The 19,989-nt window shown below is 43.2% G+C and overlaps 2 protein-coding genes across 5 annotated transcripts; one reads left to right on the top strand and one right to left on the bottom strand.

Moving 5' to 3' along the window:
* Positions 1–322: 322 nt before the first annotated feature.
* On the bottom strand, positions 323–4,290 carry TUBA4A (tubulin alpha 4a). The gene is made up of 4 exons (XM_051983514.1): positions 4,178–4,290; positions 1,921–2,143; positions 1,465–1,613; positions 323–1,373 (listed from the first exon to the last, which is right to left on the bottom strand). Exons 1-4 carry the CDS (start codon positions 4,178–4,180, stop codon positions 402–404), a joined length of 1,347 nt encoding a protein of 448 aa, XP_051839474.1. The 5' UTR covers positions 4,181–4,290; the 3' UTR covers positions 323–401.
* Positions 4,291–4,385: 95 nt separating this feature from the next.
* On the top strand, positions 4,386–19,133 carry LOC127553080 (tubulin alpha-1D chain). Of its 4 annotated transcripts, XM_051983509.1 has the most exons (7): positions 4,386–4,855; positions 5,001–5,042; positions 12,575–12,625; positions 13,498–13,620; positions 16,411–16,633; positions 17,046–17,194; positions 18,098–19,133. In XM_051983509.1, the coding sequence occupies exons 3-7, from the start codon at positions 12,623–12,625 to the stop codon at positions 19,079–19,081; spliced, it is 1,482 nt and encodes a 493-aa protein (XP_051839469.1). In that variant the 5' UTR covers positions 4,386–4,855; positions 5,001–5,042; positions 12,575–12,622; the 3' UTR covers positions 19,082–19,133. The 4 variants fall into 4 exon arrangements, with proteins under 4 accessions (XP_051839469.1, XP_051839470.1, XP_051839471.1 ...); XM_051983510.1 differs by lacking the exon at positions 5,001–5,042; XM_051983511.1 differs by lacking the exon at positions 13,498–13,620.
* Positions 19,134–19,989: the final 856 nt, after the last annotated feature.

The following is a 19,989-nucleotide window of genomic DNA, read 5'->3' as shown; positions in this document are numbered from 1 at the left end:
GTCTCACTTTGAAGAGAGTGCGTCCTGCCAGGAGCGGGCAAAGCTGGCTGCGGTGGAGGAAGGAGCCCCCCCCCAGGACACGTCCAACTCTGTGGTCCTCTTTGGTCTGACCTCAGCGCCCTCGGGCCTTGAACGCAAGGAAACAGGGCCAGGCCCCTGCGCAGGGACAGGGATCATCCTCATCAGTCCTTACCTTCAGCCCACAGGAAAGGAAAAGGTACCAGGCAGCAGGGAGGGAAGGCGGCAGCAGGGAGGAGAGGCGGCAGCGGCAGCAGCTCACAAACGTGGCAAGAGAGCGCAGAGCATAAGGGGTGGGGGCAAGTTTAGTTTCAAAACACAGAGACTCTGTTTATTTCGAAAGGATTTTGCAACAAACAGTAAAATGGCTTCAGGTGGCCGCTCTACTCTTCCCCCTCATCCTCGTCCTCGTAGGAGTCGATGCCCACCTCCTCGTAATCTTTCTCCAGGGCTGCCATGTCCTCCCGAGCCTCGGAGAACTCTCCCTCCTCCATGCCCTCACCTACGTACCAGTGCACGAACGCCCTCTTGGCGTACATCAGGTCAAACTTGTGGTCCAGGCGAGCCCAGGCTTCGGCAATGGCGGTCGTGTTGCTCAGCATGCACACCGCCCGCTGCACCTTGGCCAGGTCCCCGCCAGGGACCACGGTGGGCGGCTGGTAGTTGATGCCAACCTTGAAGCCAGTGGGGCACCAGTCCACAAACTGGATGCTTCGCTTGGTCTTGATGGCCGCGATGGCAGCATTGACGTCTTTGGGCACCACGTCGCCACGGTACAGGAGGCAGCAGGCCATGTATTTGCCATGACGAGGGTCGCACTTCACCATCTGGTTGGCCGGCTCAAAGCAGGCGTTGGTGATCTCGGACACCGAGAGCTGCTCGTGGTAGGCCTTCTCGGCCGAGATAACAGGCGCGTAGGTGGCCAGGGGGAAGTGGATCCGGGGGTAGGGCACCAGGTTGGTCTGGAACTCCGTGAGGTCCACGTTCAGGGCGCCGTCAAAGCGCAGAGAAGCCGTGATGGAGGAGACGATCTGGCTGATGAGGCGGTTGAGGTTGGTGTAGGTGGGACGTTCGATGTCCAGGTTTCGGCGGCAGATGTCGTAGATGGCCTCGTTGTCCACCATGAAGGCACAGTCGGAGTGCTCGAGGGTGGTGTGCGTGGTCAGGATGGAGTTGTAGGGCTCCACCACGGCCGTGGAAACCTGGGGCGCCGGGTAGATGGAGAACTCCAGCTTGGACTTCTTGCCGTAGTCGACTGAGAGCCGTTCCATCAACAGGGAGGTGAAGCCGGAGCCGGTGCCGCCCCCAAAGCTATGGAATACCAGGAAGCCTTGGAGTCCCGTACACTGGTCAGACTGGAAGGCAAAGAGAGCCGTCACGGAGGGGAGTCCGGGAGGGAGAGCCGGCCGCCTCCCGAACCAACCTAACCCCAAGCCCACGACCCACCAGTTTGCGGATTCGATCCAGCACAGGGTCAATGATCTCCTTGCCAATGGTGTAGTGGCCACGAGCATAATTGTTAGCAGCGTCCTCCTTACCCGTGATCAGCTGCTCTGGGTGGAAGAGTTGTTTGTAGGGGCCATTTCGGATCTCATCTGGAAGGAAGGTGGCCGTACGATGTCAGGAGAGGAAGGGGAGGTGCCGTTTGCTAAGCACCCCTCACCCTTCCCCCAGACACTCTGCGCTTAGTTTAGCCTGTCATGAGGTAGCAACAAACTGTATTCATTGTCAAGTTCGGAATGAGATCAGAACACCTCACTTCAACAGGCCGGTGGGTCTTTCCGGCAAGGACAGGAAGGCAGGCGTAGGGTCCAAGGACCTACTTTCAGTTGTTTGTCCCAGATTGTTCCCTCACCCAGGCATCCCAAGCCCCCCCCCCAACCCCCATACCCATCTTCTTACCGATCACTGTGGGCTCCAGGTCCACAAAGACAGCCCGAGGCACATGCTTGCCAGCTCCAGTTTCACAAAAGAAGGTGGTGAAGGAGTCATCTCCTCCCCCGACAGTCTTGTCACTGGGCATTTGCCCATCAGGCTGGATACCGTGTTCCAGGCAGTACAGCTCCCAGCAGGCATTGCCCATCTGGACACCTGCCTGCCCCACATGGACTGAAATGCATTCACGCTGAGGGGCGGAAGAGGTGACAAAATGAGCCCTAAACTTGCCAGAATGTCCATCCTATCATCAGTTCTAAATCCTCCTTTAAGATGAATTATGCTTGGGAGATTCAAGACTCATAATGGATAAAGAGCTCCAAAAATACATCATGTAAGCAACACACTCAGTGCACCCTTTAAAACGATCGAAGATCGATTCTGAAATCTCCTGAGAGGAGAAAACACTCATCAAGATGTCCATGGGCTCACCAAAAATGGCTAGAGATGGCTAACTATAAGTAATGAGCAGGAACAGGAGCTAATTCTCTTATATACAAGATGTAGGAGAACAGCACAAAATCCCTACCACTTTTGGGGGGGACAATCTTGGTTAAATGACTCTTCCAGAGTCACCCAGCTAATAAGTGTCTGAGGCTGGGATTTGAACCCAGGTACTCTCTATTCACTGCACCACTTAGCTGCCCTTCCTACCACATTGTAATAGAGGACCAGAACAGCCTTTCCATCAAAAGGCTCTCAGACTTTGGAAGTCTGCATAATCACCTCTGACAGATGCTTCACTTTGATGATAAAAACATCAAATTCCAGGAGCAGCTGGAATTTCTCCCATTCATAAATTAAGGTTAGGACATTGCCCTATCAGGTTTAATATGTATCCTATTACTTTTCCCTGCTTCCCAATTTAAATCCCATCCTTTCCGGAGCAAAAAAAGAAAAAAACAGAGACTGCAGCTGCTTTTCCCACCTCCACCCCCACGCTCTCAAGCCCGAAGCACCACGTCAGCTTGTCACTGTGTACCAAGCCGGGGGAAAGCAGAGGGAAAGGTAGGGAGCTGGAAAGGAAGGAAGTGAGCAAAGCACAGAGGGGTTATAAGAATAATAGCAAATGTCGTTCAAGGTGACGGTTCTTTTTAGTGCGAGACTAAATACTGAAGAACCAGGGTGAGAAGAATTAAGGATCAGAGTCCAGGAGGGCCTCCCAACCCCCACCGCAGCATGGCAGAAGGAAGGTTACAAAATGTTCAGCAAAGGAAGTGGAACTTGTGGTGGGGCCCGAAGGCAAGTGCCCTCCATCCTCCCTCCGCATTCCCCTTCCGCAAGGGCCACTATTGCACCCCACCCCACCCTACACCGATATAATTTCCAGAGAGGTTCCAGACGGGATTGGATTACAGCACAACCCCCCCCCCCAACCTCCGGCTATAAATACCATTCGCCCTTCCCCCCCACCCCCACCAACCTGGCCTCAACCCCAACTCTCTCCATTCCCCATCCCCAGCTGTCTCTGCCCATCAGAGCGTGCGGGCCGGAGGGGGAGGGGTTAACTCTCTGCACCGTCCGAAACCCTTTCCCGCCGTGCGGTGAGCGCCTCCCAAGCATCTCTTCGCCCCCCACCCCCACCCCCCAACTACCCAACTCAGATGAGGGGTGCTGAGTCACGGAGGAGTGCTCGCGGGGCCGATATTAAAAGGAAGAAGGATGCGCGACCAGACCCCCGGGATAATCTGGCCTGCTCTCCGGCGAAGCACGTGTTCCATCCATCCCAGTGGTCCCAGATGGGGGGGCAGCGAGCCGGACTTCCCTCGCGCGGGAAGGCCAAGGTGCAGGGGGGCAGCGGAGGCCGCGTGACTACCCAGCAGAGGGGGAAGGGACGCACTTGTGCGTGGGGAAAATGGGACGGGAGAAGAGATTGGGGCCCTCTCCTCTCTATACTCCACATAAGCCCCATGCCCCCAGCCCTGATCCCCTCCTGCGTTTTCCTGAAGGTCGTAAAGCTTTCTGCTCCAGCCTGCCTAGCCTAGCCAGAACTCACCCCAACACACAAATATCACTACATCCTTACAAATACACACACATATCACATACATATGCATATATACACACATATCAAACATTTTTTTAATCTATGTGCCCAGTAGGAGGGACTGGGACCGCGGGGCTGAGGACCCGAGCTGGGGCTATGGGGGTGTCCTACGGAAAAAAAGGGAGAAGCGGAGGGTCCTAGAGGCGGGGATGGGGTTCCAGTTCGAGCCTCACTCACCATGGTAGGGGTCCGGGCTGGAATGTCTCACGTTGAGTCTGCGTGACGGATCTCGGTGAGAACTGCGCTAGCTGCAGTGCCGCACTGCTCTTGTATGACTTGGGTGGGGCCAAGCGCATCCGACACGCCCACAAAGGAGGGGACGCTTAGGCGGATGCCACGCCCACCAAACATTATGGGGAGGTCGCTGTCCCTGAGACCACACCCCGGCGGCGGTCGGCCGGTGGGGCGGTTTCACCAGCTCTCTCTCCTCCGTCCCACCCAGGGGAGGCTCCAGCCCTAGGAGTGCCCTGCAACACTCGGCCCGAACCCTTCCTTCGTTTGCTGCACAATGTCTGGGAGCACGAGCCCAGACTCTGACGCCTCTTTCTCAGAATAGAGTCGGGGTCAAGGACTCTGCCGGCTAGCATGGGGAGGAGAGCGGGGAAACTTTTCATCTTACGGAACTTCCTTTCTCAACCGTTGGGGGAGGATGGCTGCACCTGGAGCCTTTAGATCCTGTCTGATTAGGCTTTCTGATCCAGACCCGCGCTCCTGACACGTTTTCTAGAGAAAAGGTGCTCAGGTCCCGCTTTCTTTCCTTGCCATCCTTTCTTCCCAGGACAAGATTCCAGGTAGCTGCAGCGTCAATCAACTCTTGAACGTTCTTCTGGCTACGCCAACTATTAATTCCAGCAGGTACCACGATCCCCCAGAGTTTCCCAAAAGGATAGAGGTTGGCGAATCCGAGGGATTGGAGAGAGGAAGCCCCGGTGCCCGACTCTGAAAGATTGCCTGAGGTTTCTTTGCAAGAGTAATTGCGTCAATTTCCCTTTCCCTACAGGTAGACAGCAACAATTTAAGGGGCGGCTCCTTGTATATATAGGTAAGGGATGCTACGAGTTCTCAGTACGACTTCACATCCCTCACCCCCCCTCCCCACTCAAAACCATCATCACTGTCTCTTTTACCAGTGCTCTCAGTGCCCTAGGTGCTAGAGAGATCCGTCTCACCTTGAACTCAGGGGTCACTTTTGCACTCACATTTCCCGATTGGACCTTCTTATTTGGATCGTGGTAAAAGAGGTTGCTTCCACTTCTGCCAAGGAAGGGAACAAAAGTGCGGATCAATCATTTGATAAATATTTTGTGCACCACTTAAATATATATAGGTACATATATTATAGATATGTATATATAGGTACAGGTACACATAGATATGTATGTATAGATACACATATTGTAGATATGTACATATAAGTACACATACATTCTAGATATGTATATGTAAGTACATAAATATAGATATGTATATATAGGTGCATATTATAGATATGTATCTATAGGTACACATATAGATATGTATATATAGGTGCATATTATAGATATGTATGTATAGATACACATATTGTAGATATGTACATATAAGTACACATACATTCTAGATATGTATATGTAGGTACATAAATATAGATATGTATATATAATTGCATATTATAGATATGTATCTATAGGTACACATATAGATATATATATATATAGGTGCATATTATAGATATGTATATATAGATACACATATTGTAGATATGTACATATAAGTACATTACATTCTAGATATGTATATGTAGGTACATAAATATAGATATGTATATATAGGTGCATATTATAGATATGTATCTATAGGTACACATATAGATATGTATATATAGGTACACATATAGATATGTATATATAGGTACACATATTATAGATATGTATATATAGTACACATATATGATAGATATGTATATATAAGTACACATATTGTAGATATGTATATATAGGTACACATACATTATAGATATGTGTGTATATAGGTACATATATATATTATAGATATGTATATATAGGTACACATTTATATAGTAGATATGTATATATAGGTACAGAAATATAGATGTATGTATATGTAGGTACACATAGATATAAATATGTATAAATATTATAGATACGTATATATAGATACATAAATATTATATATAGGTACATATATTATAGATAGATATATGAAGGGGCAGTGGCACAGTGAACAAAGTTTGAATTGATGTACTGAGAGACCTGATTTCACTCTGACATGTGTTGATGATGTCAATGGAGAAACTTAATTTCTTAGGGTTCTCCAAACCCATCTTCAAGACTATAAAATTGCAAAGAAGTGGGTCATTTACACTGGTGGGCTCCTTACAGGAGAGCTCCCTCTTAAAATGAAATAAATTACATGTCTACTTTTAAACAATATCTTCAGCACTGTGGAGACACAAGCAAAGGGGGAAAACTCATCAACTTTCAAAGAGTTTACAATGTAGTACATTTTCAAAAAAATTTTTGCTCCCAATAATATCATTTTCCATGAGAAATTGAAGTACACTATATGATTATCAGTATAAATTATACAATTTGGGATACATTAGTAAGGAATTCAGGACATACTCTTTGGAACCATTGATCTTAGCCAGAAGGGGAAGGCATATATATGGAAAGATAAGTAATAGAACCATGGCAATATATAATCAGTAAATAATTAGTTATTCAGACAACATATATTATAGATGTTCAAAGAGTGATGACAATGTCCAAGGAAGGCTTTAAAGGAAATGGAATTTGAGTTAGGCTTTCCTTAGAGGATAAGTAGGATTCAGATAGGCAGAGAAGAGGAAGGAAAATATAAATGGGAGAGATAACATTTTTGCTCTTGGAGCCTTTGGTCTCTGTTTCATGAAGATTAGTTAAGTCATATTTATTAGCTTAATCTAATAATAGCTAGCACCTCTATAACACTTTAAGGTTTGCAAGGTACTATACTGATATTTCAGTTCTAAGAATTCTATGAAGTAGGAGCTGTTACATAAAAAATTCTCATTGTATAGTTGAGAAAACTGAGGCTGAGAGAGAGGTCAAGTAACTCGTCCTAGCTAACTAGACAGCTAAGGAGAGAGATAAATATATGATCAGGATGCATTTGTGGGATAGACCAGATTGACTAGAACCCAGTAGTTTTGTTTCTCAATGTTATGTTGTTGCCCTGCTGGATCTATTTTGCTTTTTAGAGGAATTTCTCTTTCACATTAGATAATGATCAGTCAGAACTATAAGGCCGAGTCATCAATCTATAGGATCTTAGATTTAGAGCTAGATGGGAAGTTAGAAGTCCTTCCATCTATTCCTCTCGTTTTACAAATAAGAAGGAATGTGGGACATTCAAGGAGGACTAGCATCTTTGTTTTGAGAGTTTACTTAGCTTTTTTTTCAGAATTTCTCATTCACCTTTGGTGTCCACTGTGCACTCAACTCTTACCTAAGACTCTTAAGAAAATGTAGCATGGGCAGTAGCCACACCCTGCTAACATGTCTCAGCCGATGGGCTAAACCAGGTTAAAGGAAATGGATAGGTCTCATGGCCCTTTTGAGTTTGGGGGATATTTATCCCAAGCGTGTGAATTCCCTGGAGGAATTGGACAGATGAGAAAAATGTGTTCCAGTGCCCTTGAAGTCCATGCTAAGACAACAGCTATAGGGCTCTTAGGGCTTGATTAGACAGAGAAGATACCAAAATCATCCACTGTATCCCAGTCATCTTGACTTTTGTTCTGCCACTGGACTATGATGATTCTGAGAGAGTGTGAAGCTGATGACTTTATATAGCTCTGCTTAGCTTAAATCCAATTCATACACAAGTCTAGACATCATCCATGATGTCATTGGTTCTCTATGAACAACAGCAACAAATAAGGAACTGGCTGAGAGGTTAAATGTCCTACTATTACCAAGTTTACAAAGAAAGAATTTGAATCAAGTTCTATCATAGTGCCTCTCTAATTGCAAATCTTAGTGGGGACAAAAAATAGGTACTAGAAAGCTTCTATAAAGTGACCCCCAAAATTGCCCTCTTCAAACAGGTCCCTGAGACCTACATATCCACAGTGGAAATATCTGGTATATCTTCCCAGCTTCTCCTGAGTACCTTTCATATTTTTAGTTGCCTCCTAGAATTTAAATTTGAGCACATTTAAAACAACTCATTTGTTCCGCCTTGCCAACTTCCCAATACTTACTGAAGTTTGCCTCCTTATCACTTAGGTTTGTAACCTTTGAGTCATGTGTGACTTTCCCTTTCTCTTACAACTTTTCTAATAGCCTCATTGGTCTCTCTTTTTTGGCTATCTCCTCTCCTTTACTGACTAATCTCCAATCTATCCTGAATCACTGAATGGGTTTTTCCATAAACAAACTGAGACCTATTAGCTTAAAAAGGGCAAGGTCTCCCACTGCATCCAAGGCTATCTTCAGTCATCCTGATGTATGTCTTGCTACTGGATCCAGATGGCTCTGGAGGAGAAAGTGAAGTTGGTGATTTAGCACAGCTCTCCCTCACTTAAATACAAATAATTTACAACCATTATCTCCTGGCATTATCTCCCTGATGTCATGGTCCTCTTTGAGAATGAAGGAAAAACAACAACAGTCCTGTGAATCTGACTCTCCTCTCCTATTCTCTGGAGTTTTTCATTCTATCTAGAAAGTGAAGATTTTTTGCAACCTCAATTTTCTAATGGATTATGATAGCCTCTATTTAGATATCCCCTCAACCAATGCAGTTTTCAGTCTCTGGACCTCAAGTAACTAAATGGAAGAAAGACCATTTCTATCCTTGGAACCTTTGGTCTACAGCCCTTAAAGCCTAGGCAAACCATCTTTATAACCAACTTGATAGCTAGCATTCATATAGGATTTTAAGGTTTACAAAGTTCTGTACAGGTATTTTAATCCTAATAATCCTGTCAGATACTATTACATATAAAATCTTCATTATATAGATGAGGAAGCTTAAGCTAAAAGAGATTAAGTGATCACCTGGCTAGTAAGCATCCAAGACAGGTTTTGAACTCAAATTTTCCTGAGTTTATCATAAATCAAAGTGATCCTTTGTGTCTCCTCGCTATCTACTGGGATTTGAGATGCTCTAGGAAGGGCCCTGTTGTCTCCTATTATTTCAGATATCACTATGTTGGAAATTATTCCATAAGAAATTCATTTTTGGGGGGTTCCTTTTTTCTTTCTAGGGAGTCCTACTGTGTAACTTTAATCCTTAGTTTGGACTCCCAGACAAGCTCCCGAGATGTAACTGTATCCCAGCAACATAGTGTCAGAGCTCACGTGGACTGGTTGAATCTAGAGTTCATCCTTCAAATCACCCTCTCTTTTTCATTATACCCCCACTGGTGAATCAAGCATTTATTAATTGCTATTATGTATCAAGTTCTGCACTATTGGGCATACAAAGAAAAGGCAACATTCTCTGTCCTCAAGAAACAATTGAATGGAGGAGACGGCATTCAAAGAATTATTATATGAACAAGAGATATATACAAGATAAAATAATCTCAGAAGGAAGGAAGCAAGATTGAGGAGGACTGGAAAAGTTTTTTGTAGAATGGACTTTAACTGAGACTTGAGAAGCTAAGGAAGTCAGTAGATGGAAATGAAGAGGCAGAATATTTTAGGCAAGATGGGGAATAGCCAGAGAAAAATTCTTGGAGCTGGCAAATGGAGTATCTTGTTGGTTTGAAGACTATGGGTGAGGGAAGGGGAGGAAGGGAACACAGAATAAGAGTTCCTTTTTGGAAATATCTATATTTAACCTAGGTCTCTATAGATGATACTAAAAGGGTCCTTAGCTCCTTTATAAATATTCAGGGAAAAATGAAAAACAAACACACACAGGCCATGAACAGTAGACACCATTTTTCTTTCCTCTTCAGTAGGTTTTACCTTTGTCTGCATTTCCTCAGTCCTCTAGAGGAGAATAGTATCTCCCTGTGTTTTATTCTTTTAGAAACAAAAAGAACTCCAATTAGTCCTTCTTTCACCCTGGGGGATCAGTATAGGCATTCCAAATTTATGATACTATTATGAAAGCTTAGATTCTCCCCCAAAATAAGCAACTTGGGATGGCTAGGGAAGCAACCCCTCTATCTTACCCTAATTGGTGGTATTATGAAAAAACTCGCATGTTTATGGCCTAGTTTGTATTTGTCCAGTGATCTGTATGTTCCCTAATTATTTCCTCTGCTCGTGCTTTAGACCACCCCCTTATTTCCCTATCATTTCCCTTGGACCTCTATGCCTATATATTGAAACCTCTGTAGAAATATTCCAGACTAGGAATTTCCCAGTTTCCTATTTGGTTGCCCCATGTCTCTGACCTCAGGGCTTGGAAAACAATCACATAATCCCTTTTTCTACATATGGAAATATCTGAGTAGCTTTGTACTCAGATATTATCATCAGCATCCTGGAGCTGCCCTGACCTCCAAGCTGAATGAGCTTCTTTGAAGCATGGACTTTAGAGTTCTAGACCATGGCAGAATCATGGGATCATAGATTGTTAGTTGGAAAGGAACCTAGAGGTTTATGTAGTACCTTTCATTACAGCTAAGGTCTAGAGGGATTGATTAGGTGATTTATTCAAGATGACACAAGCAGGAAATGACAATCAAGAATTGAACTCGAGTCTCCTAAGCCAATATCTAGCACTTTTCCCCATCCCCCCCATACTTCACAGCCTGAAGACCAGCGTGCACATATAGTTACCAGTGACATCTTTATTTGTGTCCATCCTCTGCCTGTTCTCAGTCCTGCTTTAGAGATATTAATCTTGGTCCCAATGTGATAGGAACATTGGTGAAATACCCTAAATTGGGGGTGTTAATCCTTTCCCAGAGTAAAAGGGGGAGTCATATTCTTCCTGTGTTCCCTCATTTCCTCCTTCTAAGCCACTCTCTGCTCATTGGTCTCAGAAAATGGGGGAGGGGGAAGGAAATGCAAAAACAAACAAAAAGAGCCTGAATATGCAATATGTTACACGTGCATAACATTGTATAACATTGTATATATACTGTATATAACAATCCTTTTTAAAGACCTAGCACAAAGTGCAAAGGGAACTCCCTTGGAGTTTACCAGTTCAGTGCCAACTAGTCTAAACCAATTAATTTATCCTCAGTGGATGAGACTTAAAGAGCTCTCCTCATTTTTGATGAGCTATTACAGGACATGTCCCAGTAAATATCTGCCAGTGATCTAAACAGGCAAATCCATTCTATTCATAGAATGGAACAATCAAGATCTAAAATAAAGAATTCTCATGACCATGTTTGCTGTGCAATACCCTTAAATCCCTCTCCTCCCCAAACATTACTATGTCCAGATGATCTTCTTTTAAAATAATGCAAGGAGAGAAGAAATGTATCTCCACTAATAGAATGAATGACCTCCTGGATATTTTTGTTATATTTTGCCTTGAGAAGAAGGATTGAGGGAAATGACCTATAATAATAACTCACATTTATATAATATTATAAAGTTTGCAAAACACTGTGCATACATGATCTAATTTGATCACTAATATCCCCATTTTGTATTTAAGAAAAACTGAGACTTGGATGTTAAATGGCCTGCCCAAAGTCACACTGGTAGTATGCTCCTAAGGCATGATATGAAGTCTTCCTGACTTCAAACAGTTCTTTATCTGTTATACCATGAGTGTCCTACAAGAGAGAAAGTGGTCAAAGTGGTACAAAGAAAGAATGGCAATGGAAGTATGCTTAAAAACCAAGCTGGCACACCAACGAAATGGCGTGTGTTTAAGTACAGTCTTTCAAAGCCTCTTTCTATGGAAAGAGGAGGCTGACTACAATGTAGATGGAAGAGTTGAGCTTCAGAAATGAATTTCACCTTTTGTATTCATAAGATTTAGAACTGGAAGTAAGTAACCACAGAAATCATTAAATCCAACTATTTCATTTGATAGTTAAGAAAACAGAGATCATCAAGTAAGTATTTTGCCCAAGTAATCATTGGGAGAGTTGCCATTTGAACCCAGGCCTTCAGGTGCCAAATCCAAAGATCCTTCCATTATGTTATGCATGAGGAAATGAACATTTCATAGAATTCTAGGATTCCTTCAATTATCCTCCATACCTGTATTTGGTGTTTACTTCCCTTTGGCTTTATTTGTTCTGAGTCATTGCAGATGTTCCATCCCAATTCCAAAACTTCATCTAGACATTTGGGGTTAGAATTTAAGGAAAGAGTTCCCTAAGAACTTTTCTGCGGTCTGTGAAGGCCTAGGGTGTGACACCAGGAAACAAGCTGGGGCAACAGAGGCTCTGTGTACCTGCCCTGTTACCATGCCCACAGTTACAGAGCCCAGGGCACCTTCTCCTCCAGCTTTCTGTTTGGGCTGTGGGCCAGCAAGCTCAAGCCATGGTAACCAAGCTGACGAGTCTGCTTCTCTGAGGTTGTTTCTAACAACACACCCCCCTGAGAGTCTAACCCAGATTATAAGAAGAGATCTCTCTGGCTGTTCTCACTCATTCAGATCAGTGTCATTCCTGAAGCATCATTTGGCATACAACATCAGAGCAAGATGGTAAGTCTAAAGAAGGGGTTTAAGTGGTGGTGACAAGTAACATAGGGTAAGGGTCAAAAAGGGGGATTGTTTGCTACTATAACAGAAATCTTCAGAATAGTGTATGTATGTGTGTGTGTGTGTGTTACTAGGGGAAGAAGCAACTGTACAATATACAATATAAGTCTCAGTAAAAGGATGAGTGTCCCAGAAACAGGAGAGACTGGCGGTAAAGAAGGAAAGGTGTTTTTCCTGAGAGGGGAGGAGTTTTAGGTGATAGGGGAGATAGTGAGGTCTGAATCATATTTGCATTCTTGGAGCTATGAATATCCAGCAGAAGAAAAAGTTCATTGGTTTCCCCCAAAAGGGTAATGGCAATTACAGGGAAAACAGAACTAGCCCAGAAAGTTGGTAGTTTTCTTTAATGATTAAAGGCCCAAATTAAGTCTAGGGAGTTGACCAAGAATCTGCTCTAAAGCTCTTTGAAATGAACTCATTTCATCCTCTTACCTGACCAGCTGTGTGTGAATTAAGACAAATCCCATTTAGAAGTGACTTCCTTTATTTTCCCAACAAATTCCAAGGGAGCTGCTCATTGGCTTCCCTTTCCCTTTGATCCTTCTGCTTTTATCTGAATGTTTCTCCCCAGTGCCTCCTTCATCCAGTTTCTCTTTAGAGTACTGGGGTGTGTGTATGTCTCGTGTGTGTGTGTGTGTGTGTGTGTGTGTGTGTGTGTGTGTTGGGGTGTGTTGAGATGTGTTGCTAGGAAGAGTAATTCCAGAACAAACAATATATATTTACATAAAAATTTGAGAGTGTATGCTAGAAGCAGGAGAAACTTGCAGTATAGAAAAAGGAGGGATTGGGGTAGTTTTTTGCTTTTTGTTTTTTAGGGAAAAGCAGATTTTAAAATGAGGCAAAGCGGTTTGGGAGTGGGACATTGGGGTCTGAACCATATGCGGGCTCATTCAGCTAAGAATACTGAGCACAAGAAGTTCAGGGGTCCCCTTCAAAAGGTAATAGCAATTATAGAGAAAACAGAAAAGTACTCAGAATATTTTTTGTAGTTTTTTTTTTATTAATGCCCTAAATCCTAAATTCTCTAGAGTCTGATACCCTATTAAGCTATTGTAAAGCACTCTGAAATGAACTCAGGTTAGTTTCTTACCTGACCATCTCTTTGTGAATTAATTCCTCTTTAGAAATTAGAAGTAGAATTACAAAGAGGAATTAGAATCCCTCTTTAGATGTGGCTTCCTTTATTTTCTCCACAGATTCTAGTGGAGCTGCCTAATTGCTTCCCTTTCCTTCTGACCCCTTTGCTTTCATCTGAATTCATTTCTTCCTCAATACCTCCTTTAGACAGTTTCTTAGGTACATAGATATATAATCATATCACACTCTTACTTGAAATTAGCTTTAAGTTACTATAAATCTATTAGTTTAATATTTAACACCCTCTACAAACTGATTCCAACCTATCTTTTCAGCCTTACTGCATCTCCCTAGGTTCAATTCATATCCATCAATGTCACAAATACCAGATAGTCAAAACTCCTTGGAACTCCTTTTATTGGTGTTAGGGAATAGGTCTAACTCCTCCCCTTAATGGATCAATACCAAGTAAAAGTTCGTTGCACTTACTCAGGGTCAGAGAAGCAGTATAGTGTAGTGGAAAGAGCCACTGAGAATGGAGTTGAAAGACCTGAGTTGGAATCCTAGTCCTACTATTTACTAACTTTCATTTTTTGGCAAAGCACAACCATTCCAGACTTCATTTTCCTGATATGTAAGATGAGGGAGTTGATTACTATGATATAGTAGAAAGAGTCAGAAGACCTTAGCTCAGATCCCAACCTTCTACTTTCTAACCATGTATATCTTAGCCACTGAGTGGCCCTCAGTTTCCCCATCTGTAAAATGAGTGTGTTTGATTAGATGTCCCTTAAGGTCCCTCCCAATTCCAAATCTGTGATCTTATGCTTTCTAAGGTCCTTTTCATTTCTAAATCCTGAGAAATCTGGGACTTGGGGACAGGGCAAAATTGAGAAGAAACAAAAGGGTTTAGCTAATCTAGTTACCACAGAATCACAGAATGGGGGTAGGTGGGAGGGAGTACATGAATGGGTACCTTTTTCCTTCTCTTGTTGGATCTCAAAAATCTGCTTTAGAACAAGGATTAAAAATTCAGACCTTCCTTGACCCTCAGTCTTAGGTCATATGGTGAGGAAATCAAGGGACTTTTTTTTGAAGACATATTAAATAAATACTACACTCTAGAAATATGTATGGTTAAAAGAGGAAAAAAGCCTCAGCAGTTTCACTGAGCTCTCCCTGAGGATTTCTAGCTTCCAGACCCATTCCTGCCTTTTCAACTAAATTCTCTGGCTTAAATGGGAACAAAAAAAAGTCTCTCTTTTCCACTTTTCCTCCTCATTATCTCTTGTTTCCTGCACTGTCACTTAAATCTAGCTCTCATCCTTTAAAGGATCCTCATTTCCTCTCTGGCAAGAATTAGCTGTATCTTTTTTTGCCAGACTGCAGAATTTTCTACAAGATGCTTTGTCATTAGAGTCAACACTTCCCAATCTACAATTGCCCTTCAGGGTTTCAGCCTGAAGGGCTCAAAGTTAGGTTGGGGCACCCTAGCATTTAATACCTTCTAGTCAACATCTGATCTCCTTACACTCTAATCTTACATTTCCAGCTGCATGTTCACCAGCTTCATCTGGATGCCCAATTGGCATCAAATTCAACAAGTCATCATCTTCATTTCAAAATCCTACTGTCAATATTCCTAGTTCTAATGATGACATTAGCCATTCTCCCAGTTACTTAAACTTAAATCTTGAAGTTGTCTGAGAATTTTCCTCATCCTCTCCTCTCCACCATTCCCACCTCCTCCCTTACATTCAAGATCAAGTCCTTGCCCTTCTACCTTGGCAATAAAATCCTTGGCACTCATTATTCCTCTCTATTCACACTACTGCCATTGTATTTGAGATCCATGTTATGTCTTACTCGGACTATTGTAATATCTCCCTAATTTGTCTTTCTGAATCATCATCCCTTTCTTCCCAACCAGAACTTCTTACAGTTGCCAGAATCTTAATTCATATGTCTGACCACGCTCCTCCCTTGCCCAAAGACATTTGGTGTCTCCTCATTACTCTCAGAATAAAATATTAACTCTTTTGATAATTACCTAAGACTCTCCACAATTTGACTCCCAATTTCCCTTCCAGAACTATTCCATACTATTCCTCTTTACAGTCAACTATATCCTAATCAAATTCTTCCTGTTTTCCTTCTAATCAAACCCCTTCCTGTTTATTCTCACATCCGTGTCATTTTACACAGGTTATTCTCAATGCTTGAGACACACCCCCTTTCCACGTGACATAGTGGGTAGAGTGCTAGATTAGGGATCTAAGGATCTAGCATCAGATCCTACTTCTGATAAATGACTTGAGAGAAAAGACAATGTTATTTTTTTTCTTTAATTCCCTATGCCTTGCATATAATAATCAAATATTAGATTCTTGTTAGTTGAATTATTATTTCTCATGAATTGGACACCAGAAAATTAATTATTTAGACCTTTTTCATCATCCTAGGAACTTCAGTTTTCCCTCTTAGAGTTCAATTTCCTTATCTGTAAAATTAAGGCATTGGAGTGGGCAATTTTCTACAATCCTTTCTAGTTCAAAATTGTCATAATCTATACTGAGGCACAAAAGGAAACCCTCTTCTGGAAGACCAGTTTCTCTCTTTCACAAATATTTTTTTCTTTTCTTTTCTCCTAGCGTGAGTGTATTTCAATCCATGTGGGTCAGGCTGGTGTGCAGATTGGTAATGCCTGTTGGGAGCTGTACTGCCTGGAGCATGGCATTCAACCTGATGGGCAGATGCCCAGTGACAAGACCATTGGAGGGGGTGATGACTCCTTCAATACCTTCTTCAGTGAAACTGGGGCTGGCAAGCATGTGCCTCGGGCTGTCTTTGTGGACTTGGAGCCCACAGTAATTGGTGAGTTCAGTTTGCACTTGTCCTTAGCCCTATTTACCACATCCAGCTGTTTTATTCCACTGGAGATCATAGGAGATGCAAATATTCTTTATTCTTAATTTTTCTTATTACAGCAATTAATTGGAGTCAAAACTCTGTCTTTTAGTCCCTAAGCTTCAAGGATCTATTTTAGTTCAAGATGATCCTCTATTCCCCTACTTGCACTTCAAAGTAAAGCATACTGCTCTGGATATATTATCATTGGTAAATATTTATTGATTTGAAGGACTTTAGCAATAACTATAACTAGATGAGGATACAAAGATAAGGACCTTTAAGTAGGGTGTCTTCAGCCCCCTAAGTCTCTCAGCCTACTCTATCCCTTCAACCAGACCATAAGACATGGAAAGACCAAAGTTTATGCTCATTACAGATGAGGTTCGAACTGGTACCTACCGCCAGCTTTTCCATCCAGAGCAGCTCATCACAGGCAAGGAAGATGCTGCCAACAATTATGCACGAGGCCACTACACTATCGGGAAAGAACTTATTGATTTGGTACTAGATCGAATCCGAAAGCTGGTAAGGATTGCCTATTCAAAGAAGAAGGGATCATAGGGGCATTGGGGCAGCTAGGTCCTTTCCTGTTGTAGTGAGGAAGAAGTCAGACCAGACAGGGGAAAAGGAAATTGTAGTTTAAGAGGAAAGTCTCATTTTGAGGTCCCAGAAGTAAAATTAGAACATAAATGGCTGGCCACTAACAGAATTTGAAAGTGAGAAACTGTATTTTCCTTGAAGGTAGGGATCATATCTTGTTGATATCCTACAGCATTGTTAGACACATAGTAGGTGACAGCTCAAGATATAGAAGCCAGTGGATTGGTTGAGAGAGCTATGAAATCCAGAAATATCCTACAGGAAAGCCTACATAATAAATATAGATAGGTAGCTAGTATAAAGCACAAGGATCCCTATAATTGACTAACATAGATGAAAAGGATACTAATTTCTTTCTCTGGCCATTTGCTGATTACCCAGTGATTGATTTGGGCAACTCACTAAGAGCAAAACAAAAACAAAATCAACAAACCACCCTTTTTAGTTTTTACCATTCACTACATAGTGCTTCCAAAATTAGGGTGAAACAGGAGTCTAGGGAAATGGGAGGGCATAAACTGGTTCTTAAATCATGTCTAGAGCAAATGGCAGAAAATTGATCCTTTGGAATGTCAGATATTTTTCCAAAATAAAAGAAGAGGAAGATGAAAAAATTGTATTTTTTTCTTTGAGGCATAGCAAAAAGGATCCCTTGAACCCTTTGCTCATTTCTGTGAAGTGTCTTGTGAAAGGCTTTCAAAAGTTTAAAAAAAAAAAAACTTTAAGGATTTCAAATAATTTTCTTTTCTGTCTTTTTTCCCCCCTCACACTTGTGGCATCTTGTCACATTTTTCATTTTCTCCTTCCTGGCCTTTTCCTCATTTCCAGGCTGACCAATGTACAGGACTCCAGGGTTTCCTCATTTTCCATAGCTTTGGGGGCGGCACCGGCTCTGGCTTCACCTCCCTGTTGATGGAACGGCTCTCAGTAGACTATGGCAAGAAGTCCAAGCTGGAGTTCTCCATCTACCCGGCGCCCCAAATTTCTACAGCCGTGGTGGAGCCCTACAACTCCATCCTGACCACCCACACCACCCTTGAGCACTCCGACTGTGCCTTCATGGTGGACAATGAGGCCATCTATGATATCTGCCGCCGAAACCTGGACATCGAACGTCCCACATACACCAACCTCAATCGTCTCATAGGTCAGATTGTTTCTTCTATCACAGCTTCTCTGCGCTTTGACGGCGCCCTTAATGTAGACCTAACGGAGTTCCAGACCAACCTGGTGCCTTATCCTAGAATCCATTTCCCCCTGGCCACCTACGCGCCTGTTATCTCGGCCGAGAAGGCCTACCATGAGCAACTCTCGGTGTCCGAGATCACCAACGCCTGCTTTGAGCCGGCCAACCAGATGGTGAAGTGCGACCCTCGTCATGGCAAATACATGGCCTGCTGCCTCCTGTACCGTGGCGACGTGGTGCCCAAAGATGTCAATGCTGCCATCGCCACCATCAAGACCAAGCGTACCATTCAGTTTGTGGACTGGTGCCCCACTGGCTTCAAGGTTGGCATCAACTACCAGCCGCCCACCGTGGTCCCTGGCGGGGACCTGGCCAAGGTGCAGCGGGCGGTGTGCATGCTGAGCAACACGACCGCCATTGCCGAAGCCTGGGCTCGTCTAGACCACAAGTTTGACCTGATGTACGCCAAGAGGGCATTTGTGCACTGGTATGTAGGTGAGGGTATGGAGGAAGGAGAGTTCTCTGAGGCTCGGGAGGACATGGCAGCTCTGGAGAAAGATTACGAGGAAGTGGGCATGGATAGTTTGGAAGGGGAAGGGGAGGAAGAAGAGGGAGAGGAGTACTAAATAAAGAACTTGGAAGCTTATTTCAAATAAAGTGTTTTATTCTTTTTGTCCACATGTGTTTCCTCATTGTGTCTATCTCTGAGATTTAAAAATTTGAATGGGAATTGAGGTTCTGACCTTAAGAAGAAATAGCACTTGGTGCCTCTGTATCCCACAAATTTTCTATTCAGGCTCTGAATTTGCTCTCAGACAGGAGAAATGAAGGGGGATAAATCAGCCTTTTTAATTTGGGAGTTCACTGAAAAAGATTTTACAGGATTTTATAATCATAAAGCATGCTGGATTAGCAATCACATCTATCTGAAACTCAATTATTTCTGCATTTTTTCCTTGTAAGAAATGCCCAGGACTGGGTGGTGAATGAGGGGACTTTTAAGATCCAGAGAGGTTGCATTTCTACTGCAGCTAAGAACTCCTGAGTTCAATTGATCCAGCAATTACACTTTAGCTTCCTGAGAGATGGGATTACTTAGAGGCATGCACCAGCATGTTCAGTTCATCTAGACTATTGCAGTGGCTTTCTAATTAGTCACTCTCTCAAGTCTCTCCCACCCTGCCTCCCTCCACCCTCCAATTCCAATGACTACTTACTACCTCTAGGAATTAATACAAAAGTCCTTTGTTAGCATTTAAAGCTCTTCACAGCCTGCTGTCTCCTGCCTTTGTAATCAAACAGGCTACCATCGTTTATATACTCTGACAATCCAGTCATCTCTGACCTACTTCTTCATATAACAATCTCCTATCTCCATGCTTCGACAAACATTCCCTAAGCCTAAAATGTCCTCCTCTCCCCACCCAAGGTTACCTTGCTTCTACTTTGTATGCTCTCTCTCTCTCTCTCTCTCTCTCTCTCTCTCTCTCTCTCTCCTCTCATCCATCCATCCATCCATCCATCCATCTACCTA

The sequence above is a fragment of the Antechinus flavipes genome, chromosome 3 (genome assembly GCF_016432865.1).
Source record: "Antechinus flavipes isolate AdamAnt ecotype Samford, QLD, Australia chromosome 3, AdamAnt_v2, whole genome shotgun sequence".
In the NCBI taxonomy this organism is placed as follows: domain Eukaryota; kingdom Metazoa; phylum Chordata; class Mammalia; order Dasyuromorphia; family Dasyuridae; genus Antechinus; species Antechinus flavipes.
The sequence above is the reverse complement of the archived record's forward strand: the minus strand, read 5'-3'. Positions and strand labels throughout refer to the sequence as shown.

Coding starts and splice junctions, on each gene's coding strand:
- TUBA4A (XM_051983514.1), bottom strand. Junction 1,614..1,920: donor CCTGGAGCCCACAGTGATCG/GTAAGAAGATGG, acceptor CCTTCCTTCCAG/ATGAGATCCGAAATGGCCCC. Junction 1,374..1,464: donor TGGATCGAATCCGCAAACTG/GTGGGTCGTGGG, acceptor TTTGCCTTCCAG/TCTGACCAGTGTACGGGACT.
- LOC127553080 (XM_051983510.1), top strand. Junction 16,634..17,045: donor CTTGGAGCCCACAGTAATTG/GTGAGTTCAGTT, acceptor TGCTCATTACAG/ATGAGGTTCGAACTGGTACC. Junction 17,195..18,097: donor TAGATCGAATCCGAAAGCTG/GTAAGGATTGCC, acceptor CCTCATTTCCAG/GCTGACCAATGTACAGGACT.